The sequence below is a fragment of the Medicago sativa genome, chromosome 2 (assembly GCF_051527215.1).
Source record: "Medicago sativa cultivar Bolivia chromosome 2, Bolivia_mono, whole genome shotgun sequence".
NCBI classification, from domain to species: domain Eukaryota; kingdom Viridiplantae; phylum Streptophyta; class Magnoliopsida; order Fabales; family Fabaceae; genus Medicago; species Medicago sativa.
Window position 1 is genome coordinate 50,878,988 of NC_140750.1, and position 18,658 is coordinate 50,897,645.

Genomic DNA, 18,658 nt, shown 5'->3' on the forward strand with positions numbered 1-18,658 from the left:
TTGAGATTACATAATTTTTAATTTTATTTTTCAAACAATTATTTCTTGATTTAAAAAAAAAACTAATTCCCAAATTTTTTCTTCATATTTAAAAAAAAAAATTGGAATTTTTTATGATTTTTTAATTTATTTTCAGTTTTTTTAATTTTAAAAAATTATTTTCAGAATTTAAAAAAAAATAAAATTTTTAATGACGTGGCTTGCCACGTGGTCAAAACCATCCCATGTCGGCAAAAAAGTGGGGTCAGGGACCTTTTTAAAACAAAAAAAAATTGCAGGGATGTTTTTAAATTTTTTTTTTTGCAAGGATGAAAATCAAAACACGCCCAAATTACAGGGACGAATTGCATATTTAAGCCTTGATTTTTTTTGGTCAGGTTGCATGGAGCTGACATTCACACATTATGCGTGGAGAAGCATGGAGGTTCAAACTTGACTTCTGCACATAATGTAATGTACAGATAGGTACTTCCTCGGATCCTATTTATAAAAAACATTTGATTTTGATCCATTGTATAAATGATGTATTTGATCTATATTTTAGACAAGAAACATCGATTATTCAATGAATCTAAAAGGTCAAATTTTTCTTATAAATAAGATCTGAGGAAGTATCAACTAAACTTAGGAGTGGTTTTTGATTTCGACTTTTGGAAACTACCATTGCATTAAGTTATCTTTGTTAATTCAAAAGTGAATTCGTTAGAGTATGAATGTTATTATATGAATGTTTAGAATATTATAATAATCTGATTCAAAAAATTATTTTTTTAATAAAACATGAATTAAATAATATGATTTTAAAAATAAAATAAAAAATATTCATGTTTAATTCATCATTTGTTAAAAAGTTATAAACATTTTTGAGAGAGAGTGTTGTAAAGTACTAGACATGAATGCGACAACAAATTCAAAATTTCAAATGATACACGTGAGTTAAGTTAAAAACATGGATCAAAAGTGACAATGAAAAGCTTTTGAAAAACTAAAAATCGAAAAGAAAAAAAACTTTAGAGGAACTAAAATAAAAGGTTTTAATCCTTATATGGACCAAAAATATATTTAACCCTTTTTAATATATATTTGATTTAATTAGTAATAATGGTCGCTCTTGTATTTTTTAAGTAGTAGTGAATAAGAAATATTAGTGAATTAACTTATTTTAAATATTAGTTTTACTTTACGTCATTTTACCTTTTTAGCATAAAGGTTGTATAAACACTTGGCATGTGCCTCATTTATAATCAATCAACTTTTCAACAAAACATATATTTTTCCCCTATGAAATCTCTCTTTAGTATTTTTCAATTCACTCTTCATCATTAGAGTTTATTCAATCATCGAGTTCCCCGAGTTTAAGCATGGATTTTATCTGTTTTTCCTTGAGTTTCCTTGTGCTTAATCATGGGAGATTCTGAGCCAACTCAAACAGAATCGGAATTTTTGGAGCTTCATATGTTGAAGAACTATTATGAAACACAAGAAAAAAATTGTCCTATAAATGTATGTGCGGGTCTTACTATCTCGGTCAATTAAGGTCTATCCTTCTGTCTGTTTAGTCGTACCTGCTGATCATACAATGATCTTTACGTGTGGGTTTATCTCACTCAGGGGTAATTGAAACATAAACTTAAGTTAAAGTTCCTAAATTTCCAAAGGTATGATGGTCAATGTTCCTAAAGGTTCCCTCGTCTATGAATCTTAAAAGTGCATAGCACACTCTCCCTCTTAGTAGTTCTACAAACTGGCAGCCCTATCAGTGTCTACCTTACCAAGGAAAGAGAATGTAGTTACTGGGCTGATTTAAGTTGTTAAGTCATAGTTTCCTTAATTACTAACTACTTACTACATGATTTCAGCAGATGTTCATTAATATTAGGTATGTCGCCTTCCTAAGTACTCATTATCAAGGTGAACTCGCTCTCGGTTTATTTCTCTAGTTACTAATTAATTACTTCCTGGTTATACAGATATAAATATCAATATTAGGCTATGTCACCACCCAAGTACCTGAATCAGGGTTATGCTAGAGATGAGACAAATCTTACGCACGACAGTAAAACTAAATAACAAACAAAAAATGTCTGAATAAAGAATTTAAATTGAATAAATATCCAACTAATAAAATAGAGGTTCATCTTATAACTCTAGCATAAAAAAATTTAGTTACTCATGGTAACTAAAAACAAATTACAAAAGAAATAAAACATACCCTAGAAAAACTTGGAGTGAGGAGAGAGAAACTTCTCCCTGTAAGCTCTCAGTGTCTGCCTTCCTCTTGAACCGTTTCGTTCTGAATGAGAAATTGTGAATGAGGAAAGCGGTTTTTTCTTCATTGTTTTTTTGTTCTTAGTTTATATTAGATAGATGTTAATTAAATGTTTAGGCAATTATATGCTGTTTATTTATAGTTATGGGTGAGAATGCGAATGATGATCGGGTTGATCCAAAACCTATTTTTGTCTATTCTTTCGTCGATATCAAACCGCCTAAGGTTGAAGCTTCCGTGAAAGTTGACGCTTTACGTGTCAATTATGGTGTGTCCAATCTTCGTGACAAACGGAGTGGAAAAGCTCAATTATTTTCAAGCCAGGATACACGAAAAGATAAAGATGAATTGCTCGGTTGGGTACGTCGACAAGCAAATAGGGTTGAATTTATGGTTGTCATAAAAAGATATTGTGCAATAAGGAATCCAATGTTGGAGTTGGTTGGTGAAAGGAGTGGCGAACACAAAGTGCCGAAGAAAAAATTGAAGAATGAAGCAACGAGATCAACAAAATGTGGGTGTTTGTTCAATGTACGTGGATGTTTTGTTAAGGAATTAAATGCTTGGAAGTTGGCTATTCTTAATGGTGTTCGCAACAATGAGATTTTGTCGTATTTAGAAGGTCACCTTCTTGCGGGAAGATTAATGGATGACGACAAGAAGATTGTACGTGACTTGACCAAGAGTTCGGTAAAACCAAAAAATATTTTGACAAATTTGGAGAGAAAAAAACGAGAGTCCATGGCAAATATAAAACAAGTCTATAACGAACATCATGAAATAAAAAAGGCAACCAGAGGTGACAAGACGAAGATGCAATATCTAAGTTGGAAGAGTTCAAATATGTTTATTTCATAAGAGAAAAATGTCAGAGTGCTATTATTCAAGACATATTTTGGGCTCATCCTCAATCAGTTAAGTTGTTTAACAATTTTCTGACAGTTTTGGTTATGAACTCAACCTATAAAACCAACATGTACAAGATGCCACTGTTTGAGATAGTTGAGGTCACCTCAACCAATATGACATATTCGGTTGCTTTTGCATTTATGACGGGTGAGAAGGGGGATAACTGAGAAAATTGTGGATGTTAGAGGCGATGAGAATTGTGGGTTTAGGGTTATACCTGAGTTCATGGGTTTGACGGAAGAAGGTCATGTTATAGTGCGGAGAGCACTTATTCGAGAGATGAAAGAACATAGGAACCATTACATGCGAATATATGGGGCGAGGATTGTTATAACTATATCTTGAATGGATTGCATCCTCCCGAAAATGGCAGTGGTATTGCACCTTCAGATAAATGGTTAACATTGCCGGCTATAAGTCACATTGTTGTAACTTATTACAATAGGTCTGTGGTGAAGATAACTATAGCCTTGAAATTGGAATTTCGAAGACTTTTTACCCAATTAGAGGTAGACCTTCAATTAACCCGAAAAGCCACATCATGTGTCATGTGTTAATCTTAAGTCATTTTGTTCTTCTTTTTTCGAAAGATGATTGCCCACTACCTCCATCATCTACGGAGGGGAAGATACACAAGAACGAAGAGGCAGCTTCATTGGAATTTGAATTTTTGGATCAACATGATCGCTTTCGAACACTCATGAAAATTGAAAGAGGAGACAAACCGTCATCACCTAAAAAAGAATTAAACCGAGTCAACCCAATTTTGTGTGAACACTCCTGAAAAAGCCAATGAAAAATTTGAAGTTATTGCGGAATATGAAGATGATTCAATTTCATTAAATTAAATATGACACTTTTTTGTCGGTGTTCATCTTTTTTTGTTGTTGATATATACCGACGTGTTTTTTTATATATATAATGTAACGCCATTTTTTGTGGCCAACGTGCAACTAACCTTTTTTTTTTTTAAACAATGTATATATGACTTTTATGTTGTGTACAAGACACCGACATTTTACTCGGTTATTAATGTTCCGCATTTATTATAAATATATGTTTTAAGTTTCAACATTAATGTACTTTACCTTTCATTTTGTTTTATTCGGATATTTGCTTTTTTTTTTTTTTTTTTTTAACTTATGTGAAGTTCAACATGTCTCAAAATGTACAAATTAAAGGTCACCAGACATATTCCGCTTTCAAGAAGACGATTAAAGTTTTCTTAACTCCGACCGACACTTTGGATGACTTGAAGACACAACTTAACAAATACTTTTGTGTTTCATGGTGAAGATCATAGTACATCTCATGTATTTGTACATGTACCGTGTGTAGATGTTGGGGCGGACAAAGACGAAGAGATGTGGAAAAGAGTTCATTATTATCGGGTTATTCGTGATGATAGCGACATAAGATTTATGTTTAGGAGGATGGTTGAGAATAATATGTTACATCTATGTGTTCTTTCCAACTGCAGGTGCCTAGAATGCTCACGAGAGATTTGATGTCATTTAGTGCAATGTGTTGCATAATGTGAAACTTTTGTGGAATTTCAAACATTTTTGTACCGTTAACATATTGTCATATTATTGTACTGTTAATGAATCATTGATAAATTATGTAATGTTCTTGTTTATGATTGGTGGTTGTTGTTGTATTGATTAAATGTCATCAGGAATTGATGTTTGTAATCACATGTCAAACATGCCGAAAATTACTTGGTTTTACATTGCAGACAACACTGGCTTCTGTTTCTGGCAAGACTAGTAGTTAACTACCGATGGGGGTAAAACTGTCATTTCCATGCGTGTTTAGGAAAAAAAGTGATGTCAAAAAAGCAATTTTTTAATATTATTTGTGTAGAACAAAATGTAGGCCCGAACAATAGGGCCCATGATGAGTGGTACATAGGGCTGCACGATTATAAATAGAGAGGCTATGTCCCCTTTGCCATCACTCTGTTAATTTTGCTCATTAGTGGTTTTTCTCATTGAAAACCCTAAGTTCCCGAGCACGTGAAATGCAAATGAAGATTCTTGTTCTCGATATCGGCGAATATGATAATCATGATCATAATTGTCTTCTACAAAAAAGTGTGTTTAAATTTCGTATAATAATTCAATCTTTGATTATTTCATTATTACATTTTTATCATCTTAGGTTGATTTTTATTCAATTGTTTGGTTAAAATAATGTTTCTCATAAACTATGAAGGGGAAGGATCGACCATTTCAGTTAACTCTTTTGAAACTCATTTTTCCACATGGGGTATTAAAATCTACAATTACATTTTGTCTTTGTAGTTTATTTGTCTGAGATTGATTCAATGATAGTTGAATTATTTTTTTGTCCTATAAATGTAGAAGAGGATATATGTGTGTCGAGCTTTCTTTTCGCGCTACTTCAAAGAAATTCATTCTCTCGAGACTCTTTGGTCATATGTACCAAGTGTTAGCCGTTTCAAGGTTCAGATTGGTAAAAATAATGACGATAATATTTTGAGATTTGATATTGCTGTTGCTGAGCATCTATCTTTGACCAAACCATCTGCTGTGAAGATTGAATATATTGGAAACAAAAGGTGGTTTAAGTTGACGTTTTTGAGGGAGTATGTTGTTCCTGCTGAAAGTCAAGATGTTAATGGAGAGGTTATCGACAATAGTTATGACAAGAAAGGTGAAGGGGCGAATCAAGTTAACAACGATCAATTTGATCCTTTTGTGGTTGATAATATTGAACAAGAATTTATAGCCGTTGATTCTGATGAGAATGTCGAAGATGTGGAAGTGGTCGATCATCATAATTTTGAGAAACCCGTTACAATATCCATGTATAATACAAAAATGACTCAAGTTATGGCATGTTTACGTGATTTTGTTGTTCTAATGTTTTTCTTTTATTTGTGTGTGTGCGCGCGGGTGTCCCATATATATATATATATATATATATATATAATTGAAAATTAAGGTTTTTATTGTATTTTCAGCATTTTTTAATCAAGACTTCAATCCATGTTTTGAAAGAGAGGCGTGGTACTATAGTTGTGAATGATGATTAGAGTGTTTTTGAATATACTTTGATTTGAAATTATACTTTGTAATTTTCTTTACGCTTTCAATCTAAATATATGTTTTTCTTTTGTGTTGCATTTCGTGATTTTTCATACAAGTACAACATTGTTTTGATATAATAAACAATTGCAATAACAAAAATTAAAATATAGAGTCTCTGTGAACTTATTTCAATTGGTAAGGATAATTCATAATATATGCAAAGTACGAGGTTCGAATCGAATCCCAAACACCATCAAAAATTGAAATATAAATAAATAATTTTGGATAAAACAATTTTTGAACAAAATATACTCATGATAATCGGAGGAAGTTAATAAAAAAATAATAATTGAAGTGTAATTAGTTTGCTATCTCAAAAATTGGTGTTTGGAAGTAATGGAAGATGCGATATTCCCCCACACACACAACACAACACAACACAACACAGCACTAGTGTTTGTTTCTTCAGTTCGTTCCCCCTAAATAAACAAATTATCATCTTCTTCCTCTTCGTGAATCCAACGTCTAATTAGGGTTTATCTTATTTATTTATCACTCATCCACCCACCTGAAAACCCTCTCAACAAAACCCCTTTCTTCCCCCTTCTCTTTTCGCGATTCTAACTTCTGCGCGTTTCTGTTCCATTTCCAAATCCAACTCCAAAAGCAACTGAAACGCCGCGTTTCACTGCTTCTGCTGCTGTTTCTTATTGCCCAATGTCGCTAATTGCCTAAATCATTTCAATTCAACATACTCAAATCTTTTACGGTATGTATGTATATATGTTTGATTTATTTTATTCTATGAGAAATTAAATTAAATACTCCAATGTGTGAAGTGAATTCAATGCTGATTAGGTTTAGTTAGCCCATCAATTCAATTATTACTATTAACTCGTTTTTCTTCTGATTATCTTTGTTTTTTATTCAGGGGATTCTCTATTAACTATCAAGATTCGCTTTTCTGTTGCTTAATTCATAGTGTTACATTTATTTAAACATGTATAATCAAGGGAACCACACCTCGAATTCTGGTCCTCCACCTCCACCTACCCTGCCGCCACCACCGCTACAATCGGGTTATCAGCAGGGTTTGCCACCTCCTCCGCCGCCGCCCCATTTTCAGCATTTTGCCCCACCACCACCTCACCATGTTTATTTACATGGACATGGACATGGACCCCCCACCACGCCAAACACCGCACTTTCATATTCCATCCCTCCCCCTATTGGCCACTCTCACCAGCAGCCATCTTGGCCTCCCCAAGGACAAATGTTGCATAATCGTCATCTTCCTCCACCGCCACCTCCCCCTTTTCGTGCTCCGTCTCCTGATGGGGTTTATTTCCAGTCTTACCAAATGCCTTCTGTTGCTCCTCCACCATTGCCGGCTGCTCCACCACCAATTCTGCCATGTCCACCACCTCCTAATGGCCTGAATTCCTCTAAGGGTGTGGATTCAGTAGATGGATTTGTAGCTTCCTGTCCATCTGATATTGCACCTGTACATAATTCTGAATCTGATACCAATCAGGATGGTGGAAATTGTAGAGAGGTTGCACCGGTTTCCCTTAGAGACGAGCTATTGCCAACTAGGAGTGTGATGGATCTTCACCCACCTCCGCCCCAGACAGTAGAAGAAAATACTGTAAGCACTGATTCTGACATGGAGATGGAAGGTTAGTTTGTGTTGTTATCTAACACCTTTTTAAACGTTCTATTAAATTATGATATACTTGGCTCTGGTCTCGAATTGGTGTGTGTGTGTGCATGTGTGCTGAATATGTGACCAAATGTATGAGTCTGTTGTTATGTATTCTTAATATTACTTTTTTATATTGAATCTGGATGCTAATATAATATGGAGTTTCTTACCATTGTTAGAGATGCTGATGGAGTAGAGTTTTATAATATTCTTAATATTACTTTTTTATATTGAATCTGGATGCTAATATAATATGGAGTTTCTTACCATTGTTAGAGATGCTGATGGAGTAGAGTTTTATAATATAATATACAGAAAATTGGATAACAAATTATAGATAAGTATAATCCATCCTTAGTATTCCATTGAGGGTTACTACTCGGCTGCTCGCACTTTAAAAAGTAAAGACATACAGTTCACTTGATATAATTCTATGATGGTGGCCATAATAGTGAATATCCTAGCTATTATTTTCTGTTTATCTGTTCTCTGCAATGTTTATATAGCTGAATAGGTAAAAGTGCATACTGGAGTTAGGATCCTCTCCATTTCTTCCATTTGGAGAGATAAAGACACAAAGAAGTTTTAAAAAAATATAAAATAATTAATGGTGGTGGGACCCACTTATTGGTAGGATCCATTATCTATGATGTGTGTCTTTCTTTCTCTATGACATCATCCATTTATTTTGAGAAATGAAGATGATCCTTACTCGTGTAACTGGTTTAGTTTAGCTTAATTTTTGAATGATAGCTGCCTCAAAATTGCCTAGGGGAAAGAGAGGAGTGGCCAAAACTCAGATAGTGCTTTTTAGGGTATATTTTTATTTTGAAAAATACTTACTTTTAACGAACAGATTTTATTCTTTAAAAAAAAATTATTTTATAACTTGAGCCTGATCTGCTTTATTTTATTTCTCATGTTCTGGTTAAGATGATATCACGCTTTCTGACAAAGACCAAGGATCAATTTATGCAACTGAAGTGGTAACTCAGCAGCATGATCGGGTTGATGAGGTGTTTAGCATGAATGAGAACATACATCAGCTGCAGAATTCAACTGAAATCGAACCTGCGAAGATAATCTTATCCAGTGGTGCATCATCCTTTGGGTCCACAGGAGTCGGCAAACAAAATGAAGGTTTCATTTCAGAGAAACACTGTTCATTGTTTGATTGATTTTTTTATTTCCTGTGTGATTAGAGTTTCCATACATTTATATGTTTATTAAATCAATTATTCATCGTGGTGATTGATATTTTTAAAATTTAGGGACAAAGAAGATTTTTCATTACACTGTAAGTTTCAGCACTGGAATCCTGCCAATGTTGTCTATGGCTGAATGTGGCGGAAGGCTAAAAACACACCATATAAACACATCATTGTGGCCTATGGTGCCACCGTGACGGGCGTCCCTTCACAAATTGCCTATGTCTGTAGTAAAAAATTCCATCACGCAATTCCGCTAAGTTGGCGCCTGACCACCATTAAAAAACCCTGAATCCAGCACTGATTTTTCAGTAATTGATCAATAACTTTTCGCTTTGATGTTTAGACTCCAGATCTAATTGATAAAAACTTTGAAAAACATATACAAATTAATCAGAAGTTATGCCAATTGCTTAAGTGAAAGTGCTCAGTTTTTATCCTGTTACTGAGGTAGCCCTCTCAGAATTGAGTAGCTCTTACATGTTAGGATTTAGGAACTCACAATGGAAATAGGGGAAATAGAATGAACAAGAGAAAAATTAGAATTTTTTTTTCTCCAATGGTTCCTCCTTCACAAAGGATTCTCTCTTACAAACAGAATTTTTAATATTTTGAATGAACTCTTCCATCTCCCGATCCTCCAATTTTATAACTGATACCCACCCCCCCAGCTAATTAACCACCCAAACTATCCCCTACCATACTATCCTAACAGTAATGTTAGAGTATTATGTGTCTGTCCTCGTGAGCTTAGCTCAGTTGGTAGGGTCCGGAGTTCGAACCCCGGCCACCACCAAAAAAGAGTAGTATGTGTGCTTTATTATTTGATGCCAAATCCATGCTAGAGTTAACTGTCTTATATTATTCCTTTTTCTGAGAATTTTGCATTCCTGTGTTGATAACTCTTAAAATAAAATGCAGGACCAGGACCTTCAACTGATGTTGATCCCATGAAATGTGCAAGGTCAGTTACCAAGTTTCATAGTCCCCTGAATGACTCAATTGAAGTGTCTGAATCACTCCTGGGGACTGGACCGGGAAGATTGGCAGCTCCTCTAGACAAGGATTTTATAAGAAATGGTACTTCTGATCATAGCGAAGCCACTAATCCCAACAGAGATTCTGAGCAACTTATGCAGATTGGCAGCCCAATAAGACTTCTTCAAGATTATGCTTCTGATGAAACTTCAGATAATGAAGATGAAGGCTGTATAAAAGATGCTAGTAGTGGTTTTACAGTCTCTGCAGAAGCTGGTCCTGGTGTTCCGGATGCCCATAAAGATTGTGAGAGTAATTTGGAGACTGATATTGGATTTAGAAGTCCCTCCTGTAGTCAAAAGGAGATCGGGCAGCTCTCCACATCATCACAGAATAATTCAAAAATATCTCCATGTTTAGTTCAAGAGTCTGAGGAAACCTGTAAAAGATCCGTCTCACGTACTGGTGATGGATGTGTTGAGCCTAATCTTGAAAATCAGGTGTCTGTTAATTTTGATTCTCCAGTAGAAGCTTTCCAAGGAAAAGACGGGTTAGGTGATACTAGCTTTGACATTGATAGTAAGAGTGGTACTGCTGAACAGAAACGTGAGAAGGAAACCACAAAGTTTGAACCAACTGTTCTAAAAGTAGATGAATTTGGGAGGCATATCAAAGAAGGTTCTGCAGATAGTGACTCTGACGAATCTCGCAGTCGTCGGACTAGGAGGAAGAACAAAAGAGATAGAAGCCGGAGTCGCAGTCGGTCTCGATCTCCCCTAGACATAAGGAGTAGGAGGAGAAGAAGAAGTAGTCCTCGGAGGAGAAAGGATAAAAGAAGCCACTCTCGCAGGTATATACTGCTGTAGTGCATTGTAGGATGTCTTGATTACCTTCTATTAACTTGAGCATTGGCTACAAACAAACAGATTATGTATGCACAAGCGGTCTTTTCCTAGGTTATTTTGTTGTCTGAGTTGAACCTCGGCTAAAACCTCTCTCTGTTAGCTGATGATTTACTAGCACCAACATTTTTTATTTCCGGTATCGTACTCAATTATGTGTGATATGTTGATACTCTCCAACACACTGTTGATACGTGTTGGTGCAGTATTGGAGACCACAACAATAACCAAGCCTTATCCCACTAAGTGGAGCCGGCTACATGGGTGGTGTAGTTTGGAGACCATTTTAGAAAGAAAAAAAAAAAAAACCGATGCTTTTGAATATGCCATTGACATGCTCCCGACACGCCGTCGACACCTCATTCTTCATGACTCTTCTCAGATACATATTTAATAGTAGATGTTGAAGCTCTCATTCATTAATTGCAACAAATATAATTTATATCACCCATTCAGCTATTAATCTGTTTTTGCAATTTTATACACACACACACACACACACACACACACAGACACTCACACACAGACACAAATGCAATGTATATTACCCGTTGACCAATTTTTCACCCATTTCATATTTTCATCTCTATTTTCAGTCATGATTGTTGGAATGCATTGATATATATATTCTTTTTTCTTTTTTGTTAATTGAGATACTATATTTATTATATTTTTTTTTATCTTTTTTGTGAATTGGGATACTGTATTTATTATATTTTGTGGATTTTTTTACTTCTATATATCTGTATGCTAAATATATTGCATCATATATTTTTCGAGGAAAATCTTATCTGATACACCATACACATCGTATCTAATACTCATATCGTATCTTTGCATCATAATTGAGGATTGATTATCTTACTTACATTTCTAGTTCTGGATCTTCATCACTTCAATTACTCCTTTGAAGAATATTCTATTATAAATTTTCAACTTTTGTTTGTTGCAGCTGGTCTCCTCGGCGGCGTAGGAGCAGGAGTAGGTCTCCAATGTTAAGACGTTCAGGTGACGTTCATGGTGAGAATGTGAGAAAGGACAAGGCTCAATGCTTTGATTTCTTACGTAGAAAGTGCTATCGTGGAGCATTGTGTAGGTTTTCTCATCATGAATCTGACAAGAATGCTACTTCAAGGCGCTCTAGGAATAAGCATGATGTGGAACTCTATTCTCGCGAAAAAAGTTCTAGGATTAATGAAGTGCAGAGTATTTCTTCTAAAGTGTCAGATTATGAGCATGATGGAGTCAGAAATCAGGACATAGATCTTCACCAGAATATAACTGGCCAGGAAGTAGTGCAAAGAAAGGAAGATTCTGAGTCCCGTGCTGTTTTGTCTACTACCTTTGGTATTGACGGTCAATCAGTTAATAGCAATCCAAGTTCTGAAGGTATCAGAGAGGTTTCTCCTAAGGTGCAGGAAACCTTAGATGTCAGAGAAAAGTCCAAGACTTCAATACAAGAAAATGATAGTTTTCAGAACGCAGTAAATTCTCATCAGCAGCACTTGGTTGATGATTTTCAGCCTGAAGCTTTAAGTAGTGATGATGCTTCTAAACCATCTGATGGTATATATAAAGATGTTATTCCCTCAGAAGATGGTTCATCTGTTCAGCATCTACTACAGTCCAATGTTTCCGTCGGAGTTCCTGAACTTTCTGGTTACCCGTCTCAGTTTCTAAATGCGGCCTGCGTGACTGATTTGTCATCTGATAAAAGATCAACGATTTCTACTAATGAGGTTTCTGGCAGTGACCCTTTACCATCTACACAACTACAGTCAGCCACTAGTTCTGTTGGTCCATGTGTAGCATCAGAGCAGGCTTCATTGCACTCTCAAGCTTCTAAAGAGTTACCTCCGCAAAGTGTTTCATCAGTGGGATTTCTGCCTCATACTTACCCATTGCCTGCTTTTGTTGGTTCACATTCCCAAGGTGAAAATGCTGGGCATATGCCACAAATTCCAAGCCAATATGGTGTGATGCAGCAAAATGCATTCTTTCCTTTCCAATCCACTGCCAGAGAAAACTTTGAACCTTATCCAGCTCCATTACCGCCACCAAATTCTCATTTCAGTGTACCACCTAATAGTTCTTGGACGTCCTTGCCACCACCACCGCCACCACCATCACAGGCAGTGTATAATTCCAGTTCAAACTTGGGAGTTGTAAAATCATTTATTTCTTCAGAATTTAATCAGATTCAACTGCATTCGAGAACTGACTATGTATCCCAGACTTCCATGATTCCTGGGTTACCAACTCATTCTCAAAGTTCGCAATTTGAGCATCAAGCCTACCCTCCAATGCAGGATAATTCACGAGCTTTCATGCGTGAGCCTTTCTCTCCCAAGCATCTCCATCAGGGGAACCCAGCATACCAACCGCTTCCAAGCTCCACATCTTTTGGCGGCCCGCATCATCAACCAAAACAATTTTCCTGGGATTCAGATGTGAACAGACCACAGCTTTCTTATGGCGGCAGGTTGCCTCCTGAAGGACATTTCAGCACATCTTCCCACATTAATCCATTATCACAGCAGCAGCAGCAGCAGCAATCAGTTCATAATTTTCAATATACTTCATCTGAGGTTAATTTGGCTGGACCTGGAGGGACTGCTACCGTATCCAGATATCCACCAGATATTCCTGATAGCAATCATTCAACTTCTCTTCCGAATTTCGGAGCATCAAGAGGTTCTGCTCACCATAATCCTTATGCATCAACCTTTGAGCAGCCACTTAGTTCAAAATTGAGTTCAAGTTTTCTACAACAAGAAAATGATATAAATTATGATAATAATTATGATCCTTCTAGATATAGGGAAGGAGATAGCGCTGGATCAAGACAGACAGCATCGCCAAAACCAGCAAGAGCTGTTGATCAGAACTTGCCAGGGTCTCGTGTACAATATGATCCACTTTTTGATAGCATTGAACCATCATCCTCTTTGAAGAAATTTGATTTTGAGCAGAAGCAGGAAGTTACTGGTGAATCCAATATCAGCCTAAGGCCTAAAAGTTCTCGCAAGTCTCTGGATACCAAAGAGAGGAAGCATGAGAAGGTTGGGGCTGTTGCCTCAACCAGTTCTCTGAATAATGATGAATATGGTGAGACAGCCGATGCGGAAGTGGGTGCTGTTGAAAATGAGAGCCTAAGTAATGACATGGATGTTGGAAACCTGTCTCCAGGGGAGGATGAGATTAATCAGATCAAATCTCCAGGGAAAAGAAAGAAGAGCAAGGATTCCAGATCAATGAAGTTGTTCAAAGTTTCCATTGCAAACTTTGTAAAGGAGGTTTTGAAACCATCATGGCGACAGGGTAATATGAGTAAGGTGGCTTTTAAAACCATTGTGAAAAAGACTGTAGATAAGGTGTCCGGAGCCATGAAAGGCCATCGTATACCCAAATCTCAAGAGAAGATAAGTCAATACATTGACTCATCACAGCGAAAGTTGACTAAACTTGTGATGGTAATTGATCTTCTCATCGCTGTATTTTTTGCATTTAACTCATAGGAAGCATTTAGGTAACTGTTTATGTTGGTTTTCTGTTTATACATCACTATCTGAAGCTGTGGATACTGCACAGAAATAACTCAGTTCTGCATTTTATAAACAATTCTGTGTTTGGAGAAAATAACTAGAGTCTGGATACACAGACTTCCATTTTCAAAGAAAAGATAAACTCTAACTTGGTTGAGAGGGCTAGTGCTGTGGTTTTGTCTGCATCTTAATCTTAAGGGGCTGTTTGTTTCAATTTTACTAGATTTATTCCTAGGAATAACTTTCCTTAGAATTTAAGGAATCGGAGTTTTATTCCCAGGTATTTTAAAAAAAGTTGTTTGGTTAATATTATAATATTCCCCGATACCATTATAATAGGGAGGTTAATTGGTAGTTACACTAGAAATTATTCTCATATTCACGAGAACTTTATTCCCACCCTTTTCTTTGGGAAACTTTTTCTATTCCCAGGAACATTTTATACCTAGTAATAAAATTTTAATAAATCTGTAACAAACATAGGAATACATATTTCTATCATTTTATTCCCAGGAATTTCCATAGATAACTTGAAACAAACGCACCCCAAGTATAAATATTTTACTGATCTAAATTGAAAACTTGATCATGTGTTGTCTTCTGCTTACTAGTTACTATCCAAAATTCTTGATGGTCAACTCGTCTTACCTGTCTGAAGACAGATTTTAGAGACTATTGAACTTCATAGAACTGCTGCCTTTTTTTCTTCTATCGTTTTTGATTGAAAAGGAAAGAGAAGTAAAGCATTACATTTGAAATATATTATTCAAAAATTATAAATAATTGTCAGAATTGGAAAGTTGGTTTAAGTATAATAACTTGCCTTAGTGTTCAAATGATGATTACTTTCAATGACTTTTCATGTCCTACATTTTCTTCAGGGTTATGTTGACAAGTATGTCAAGGTGTGAAGATTGGAAGTGAACTTCGCCAATGTTTTTTCAACATTCAATTGTCAGTCTGCAGACTTTTGTAGAAAATGCCGGTGCTTACCTGGAGTTTGCCCCCTTTCAATTGAAAAGCGTATCAGATCATGATCTGTGACAGTTTTTCATCAGCATTCCATTTCCTGGAGATTTCTTGGTCAACTTCAAATTTGTATGTATATTGTGAAATAGTTTTTATTTTGTAGTATTTTCAAGAGGTTCGGCCATAAGTATCGCTAAGTTGGATTTTCCCCAAGATATCTCCTCTGTTGTTTCAATGAGCTAATAACTTTAAAGAAATTGCAGTCAAAAAATTGCCGTAAGAAAAGAGTAAAATTTTCCGTTCTTTTTTCTTGTACAAAAGTTCTTTCTTTTGACTTCGCAAGTACTCTGGGTTCCAAAGCGTCTCATGGTTGACAGAGATCTTACTTGTAGCCTCATCAAATATTTTCCCTGAACCATGGAAATGAAACATTTTTCTCGCAGAGGTGCTGTTAATCCAAACTGTCTTCTATCGTGGAGGGTTTATGATGCATTATATGTCATGATTAATTATACTGCAAAATGTTATAGGCCATTTTACTTTTTTATTTTATAAATTTTTGAGGTATTTGCTTACTTCTGAGGAGAGGTATTAATCAACTTCCTCTGGTAGAGAGTCAGGTTAGCACCTAAGACTAATTCTCTCTGGCAATGCCATTGGTTTTCACTGTGTAGAGCAAAAGAGTTTATAGCTTGCAAGTGAATATATTACTATTCTCGTTCGAACATATTGGTTTTCACTGTGTAGAGCAAAGTAGTTTATAGCTTGCAAGTGAATATAATACTATTCTCGTTCGAACATGATTTAGTTTACATTGTTTCTTGTACCTTCATGTATGTATGCCAGGAGGAGTGATTTAATTTTAAGTTATGATCCTAGTATTCAAGGTTTTCTATCCTGTCTTTGTTTTTCACGGATTTCTGTAAAATTGAACGAATTAGCAACATTGTTTGCACACAACAATTGTAATTTTCAAATTTATTATTTAATACATGTAAACACAACCTTAGCATCTTACAGGTCTTCCAAATTTAAATATATATACTGCTTAAAATAAAATCGAGATTTGACTTTATAACCAAGTACATGATTTGGAAGTTTCTCCCTTTCTTTTTCTTAGCTCTTGCATGTACCTTGGACAATATCCCTCCTAAGTCACCTTGCTTTCGAATTTCAACTGTTTTTGCACAAATCCTTGGGATTTTCTCGACCTTATACTTATCTTGCACAAATATTCATTTTCCTTATATCAATGATATCTTGGTCCCTTATTTTCAGTATATGCTAAGCAGCTCTGGTTGGAGTTTGTTAATTTTGATCATGTCATGGTTGACTACAATTGTCTTGCAATGATTGCAAGTTTGATTTCATCACAATCTTAAACAATTTCCCAATCCAACTTTTCAAGGTTTTAAATGTATTCAATCATCTTGTGAATGCAAAGCTTCAAAAAGATAATGTTCTGCTTAGATATATCATGTATTTCACCTCTAACCTTTTCTTTGTAGAGCTTTGTTGAGAAGAACAATCATAACATAAGGCGCAATACTCATTTTTTTTCTTTCTTCTAAAACTGAAGGAAGATTCATTCAACTAGCATGAAATAACTGATATTTAATGCAAAATTCCAAATTTATCGACACGACATATTTTTTTAATGACATATTTTTTCCGAGAAAATAAGAATTTTTTTTAACGGAAAATGTTAGTAGTTAATTGTTAGATTAATATTTACTCATTTGTTCTGGTTTGAACCATAACTTCCGACTCCTTAACCGTTAACTCAAATCAGTTGAGCTACCCATAAAAATAAAATAGGGTTACGAAAGTAGTCATCTTTCTCTCGGTGCAAAGGAAGGACACCGCTTCAAACATGATTTTATCCTTTTTAGTCAAACGAGGTTATAAAACATAAGTTATAAGCTCAAAGACAAGTATTACTACCCTAGATGCATCTTATATAACTCATGGATAGTCAATTGAGAGAACAATTCCAACCACGTGGTAAGAAATACCGAAGAAACCCAGAAATTACAATAACATGTAACCCATAAAAATTGGAAAAACAAAAATGGGGGAAAACCCCATCAAATGATAGAAGGGGAATGAATTGGGAGAAAAGGGTTTACATTTGAAAACATAAAATAAAAAGAATTCTCTATCAAATTTTGTAGTGAGCGCCAAGATAAATGAAGATTTTTAAAGGAAAACGACGTTAACAATAAAACATAAATAAAAATTTCAATGTATTTTAAACAAATTTAATTAATACGTACTTGGTCTACATGTATATTCAATGATGTGTCGTTACTTCAATTAATAATTATAAAAGTTATCATAAACATAATTGACGTGAAAACACATCATTAAATATATATGTAAAATGATTTTACATTATCGGTGTATAATAATTAACGTCATTTTAAAATAGTGTCGATGTATTTTAAAAATGATTTGAATTTGTTTGCCCTACAAATTGAGCGGCAATTTGGGTATTGACTCAAACAAAAACTTGGTAGCATTCCCTTCTCTTTCTCTTCTTCTATTTCTTCTCAACCCTTCAACTATTGCATTGGGAAAATTTCATAGGAACTTTATTCCCACCTTTTTCATTGGAAAAATTTTTCTTGAAAATTTTTCTATTCCCAAGAATGTTTTATACCCGGGAATAAAATTTAGTAAACTTGTAACAAACATAGACATGCATATTTCTATCTTTTTATTCTCGAGAATCTACGAATATAACTTGAAACAAACACACCCTTAGTGAGTAAATTGTAAACGAAGAAAGAACGATATGACAAATTAATGATTTGTTACAACGTAAATTCAATATCTATCTTCGATATTTGTGAAAAAAAAAATTCTTTAATACTCCATCCATTCTCATCTATCTTTGTCATTATCAATTTCTTAAAAAAATGTTTGTGTAATTAATGCGTTGTCGTTTATTTATATGTGTATTATTTGATATTAAAAAAACAATAATATTAATTAGGTGTGTGTCTTTATTGTTTTTTTTTGACAGAAATGTGTTTAGGAAAAATAATAAATGATTTGAAAATCAACTTATATTTAGGAACAAATTTTTAGTCAAATAATTGCTTATATATAAGG

The 18,658-nt window shown here is 34.8% G+C and overlaps 1 protein-coding gene across 1 annotated transcript; it reads left to right on the plus strand.

The window, feature by feature from the left end:
• The first annotated feature begins 6,654 nt into the window (after nucleotides 1–6,654).
• LOC146948642 (uncharacterized) lies at nucleotides 6,655–16,002 on the plus strand. Its single transcript, XM_085744852.1, has 6 exons — nucleotides 6,655–7,003; nucleotides 7,166–7,913; nucleotides 8,873–9,079; nucleotides 10,069–10,975; nucleotides 11,980–14,500; nucleotides 15,454–16,002. The coding sequence occupies exons 2-6, from the start codon at nucleotides 7,235–7,237 to the stop codon at nucleotides 15,481–15,483; spliced, it is 4,344 nt and encodes a 1,447-aa protein (XP_085600978.1). The 5' UTR covers nucleotides 6,655–7,003; nucleotides 7,166–7,234; the 3' UTR covers nucleotides 15,484–16,002.
• Nucleotides 16,003–18,658: the final 2,656 nt, after the last annotated feature.

What these genes read in the sequence shown, in the direction of transcription:
- LOC146948642 (XM_085744852.1), top strand. Translation starts at nt 7,235, where the DNA reads ATGTATAATCAAGGGAACCACACCTCGAATTCTGGTCCTCCACCTCCA. An exon ending in AAAAGAAGCCACTCTCGCAG is followed by an intron (nt 10,976 to 11,979) that starts GTATATACTGCT and finishes TGTTTGTTGCAG; the next exon opens with CTGGTCTCCTCGGCGGCGTA. An exon ending in AGTTGACTAAACTTGTGATG is followed by an intron (nt 14,501 to 15,453) that starts GTAATTGATCTT and finishes CATTTTCTTCAG; the next exon opens with GGTTATGTTGACAAGTATGT.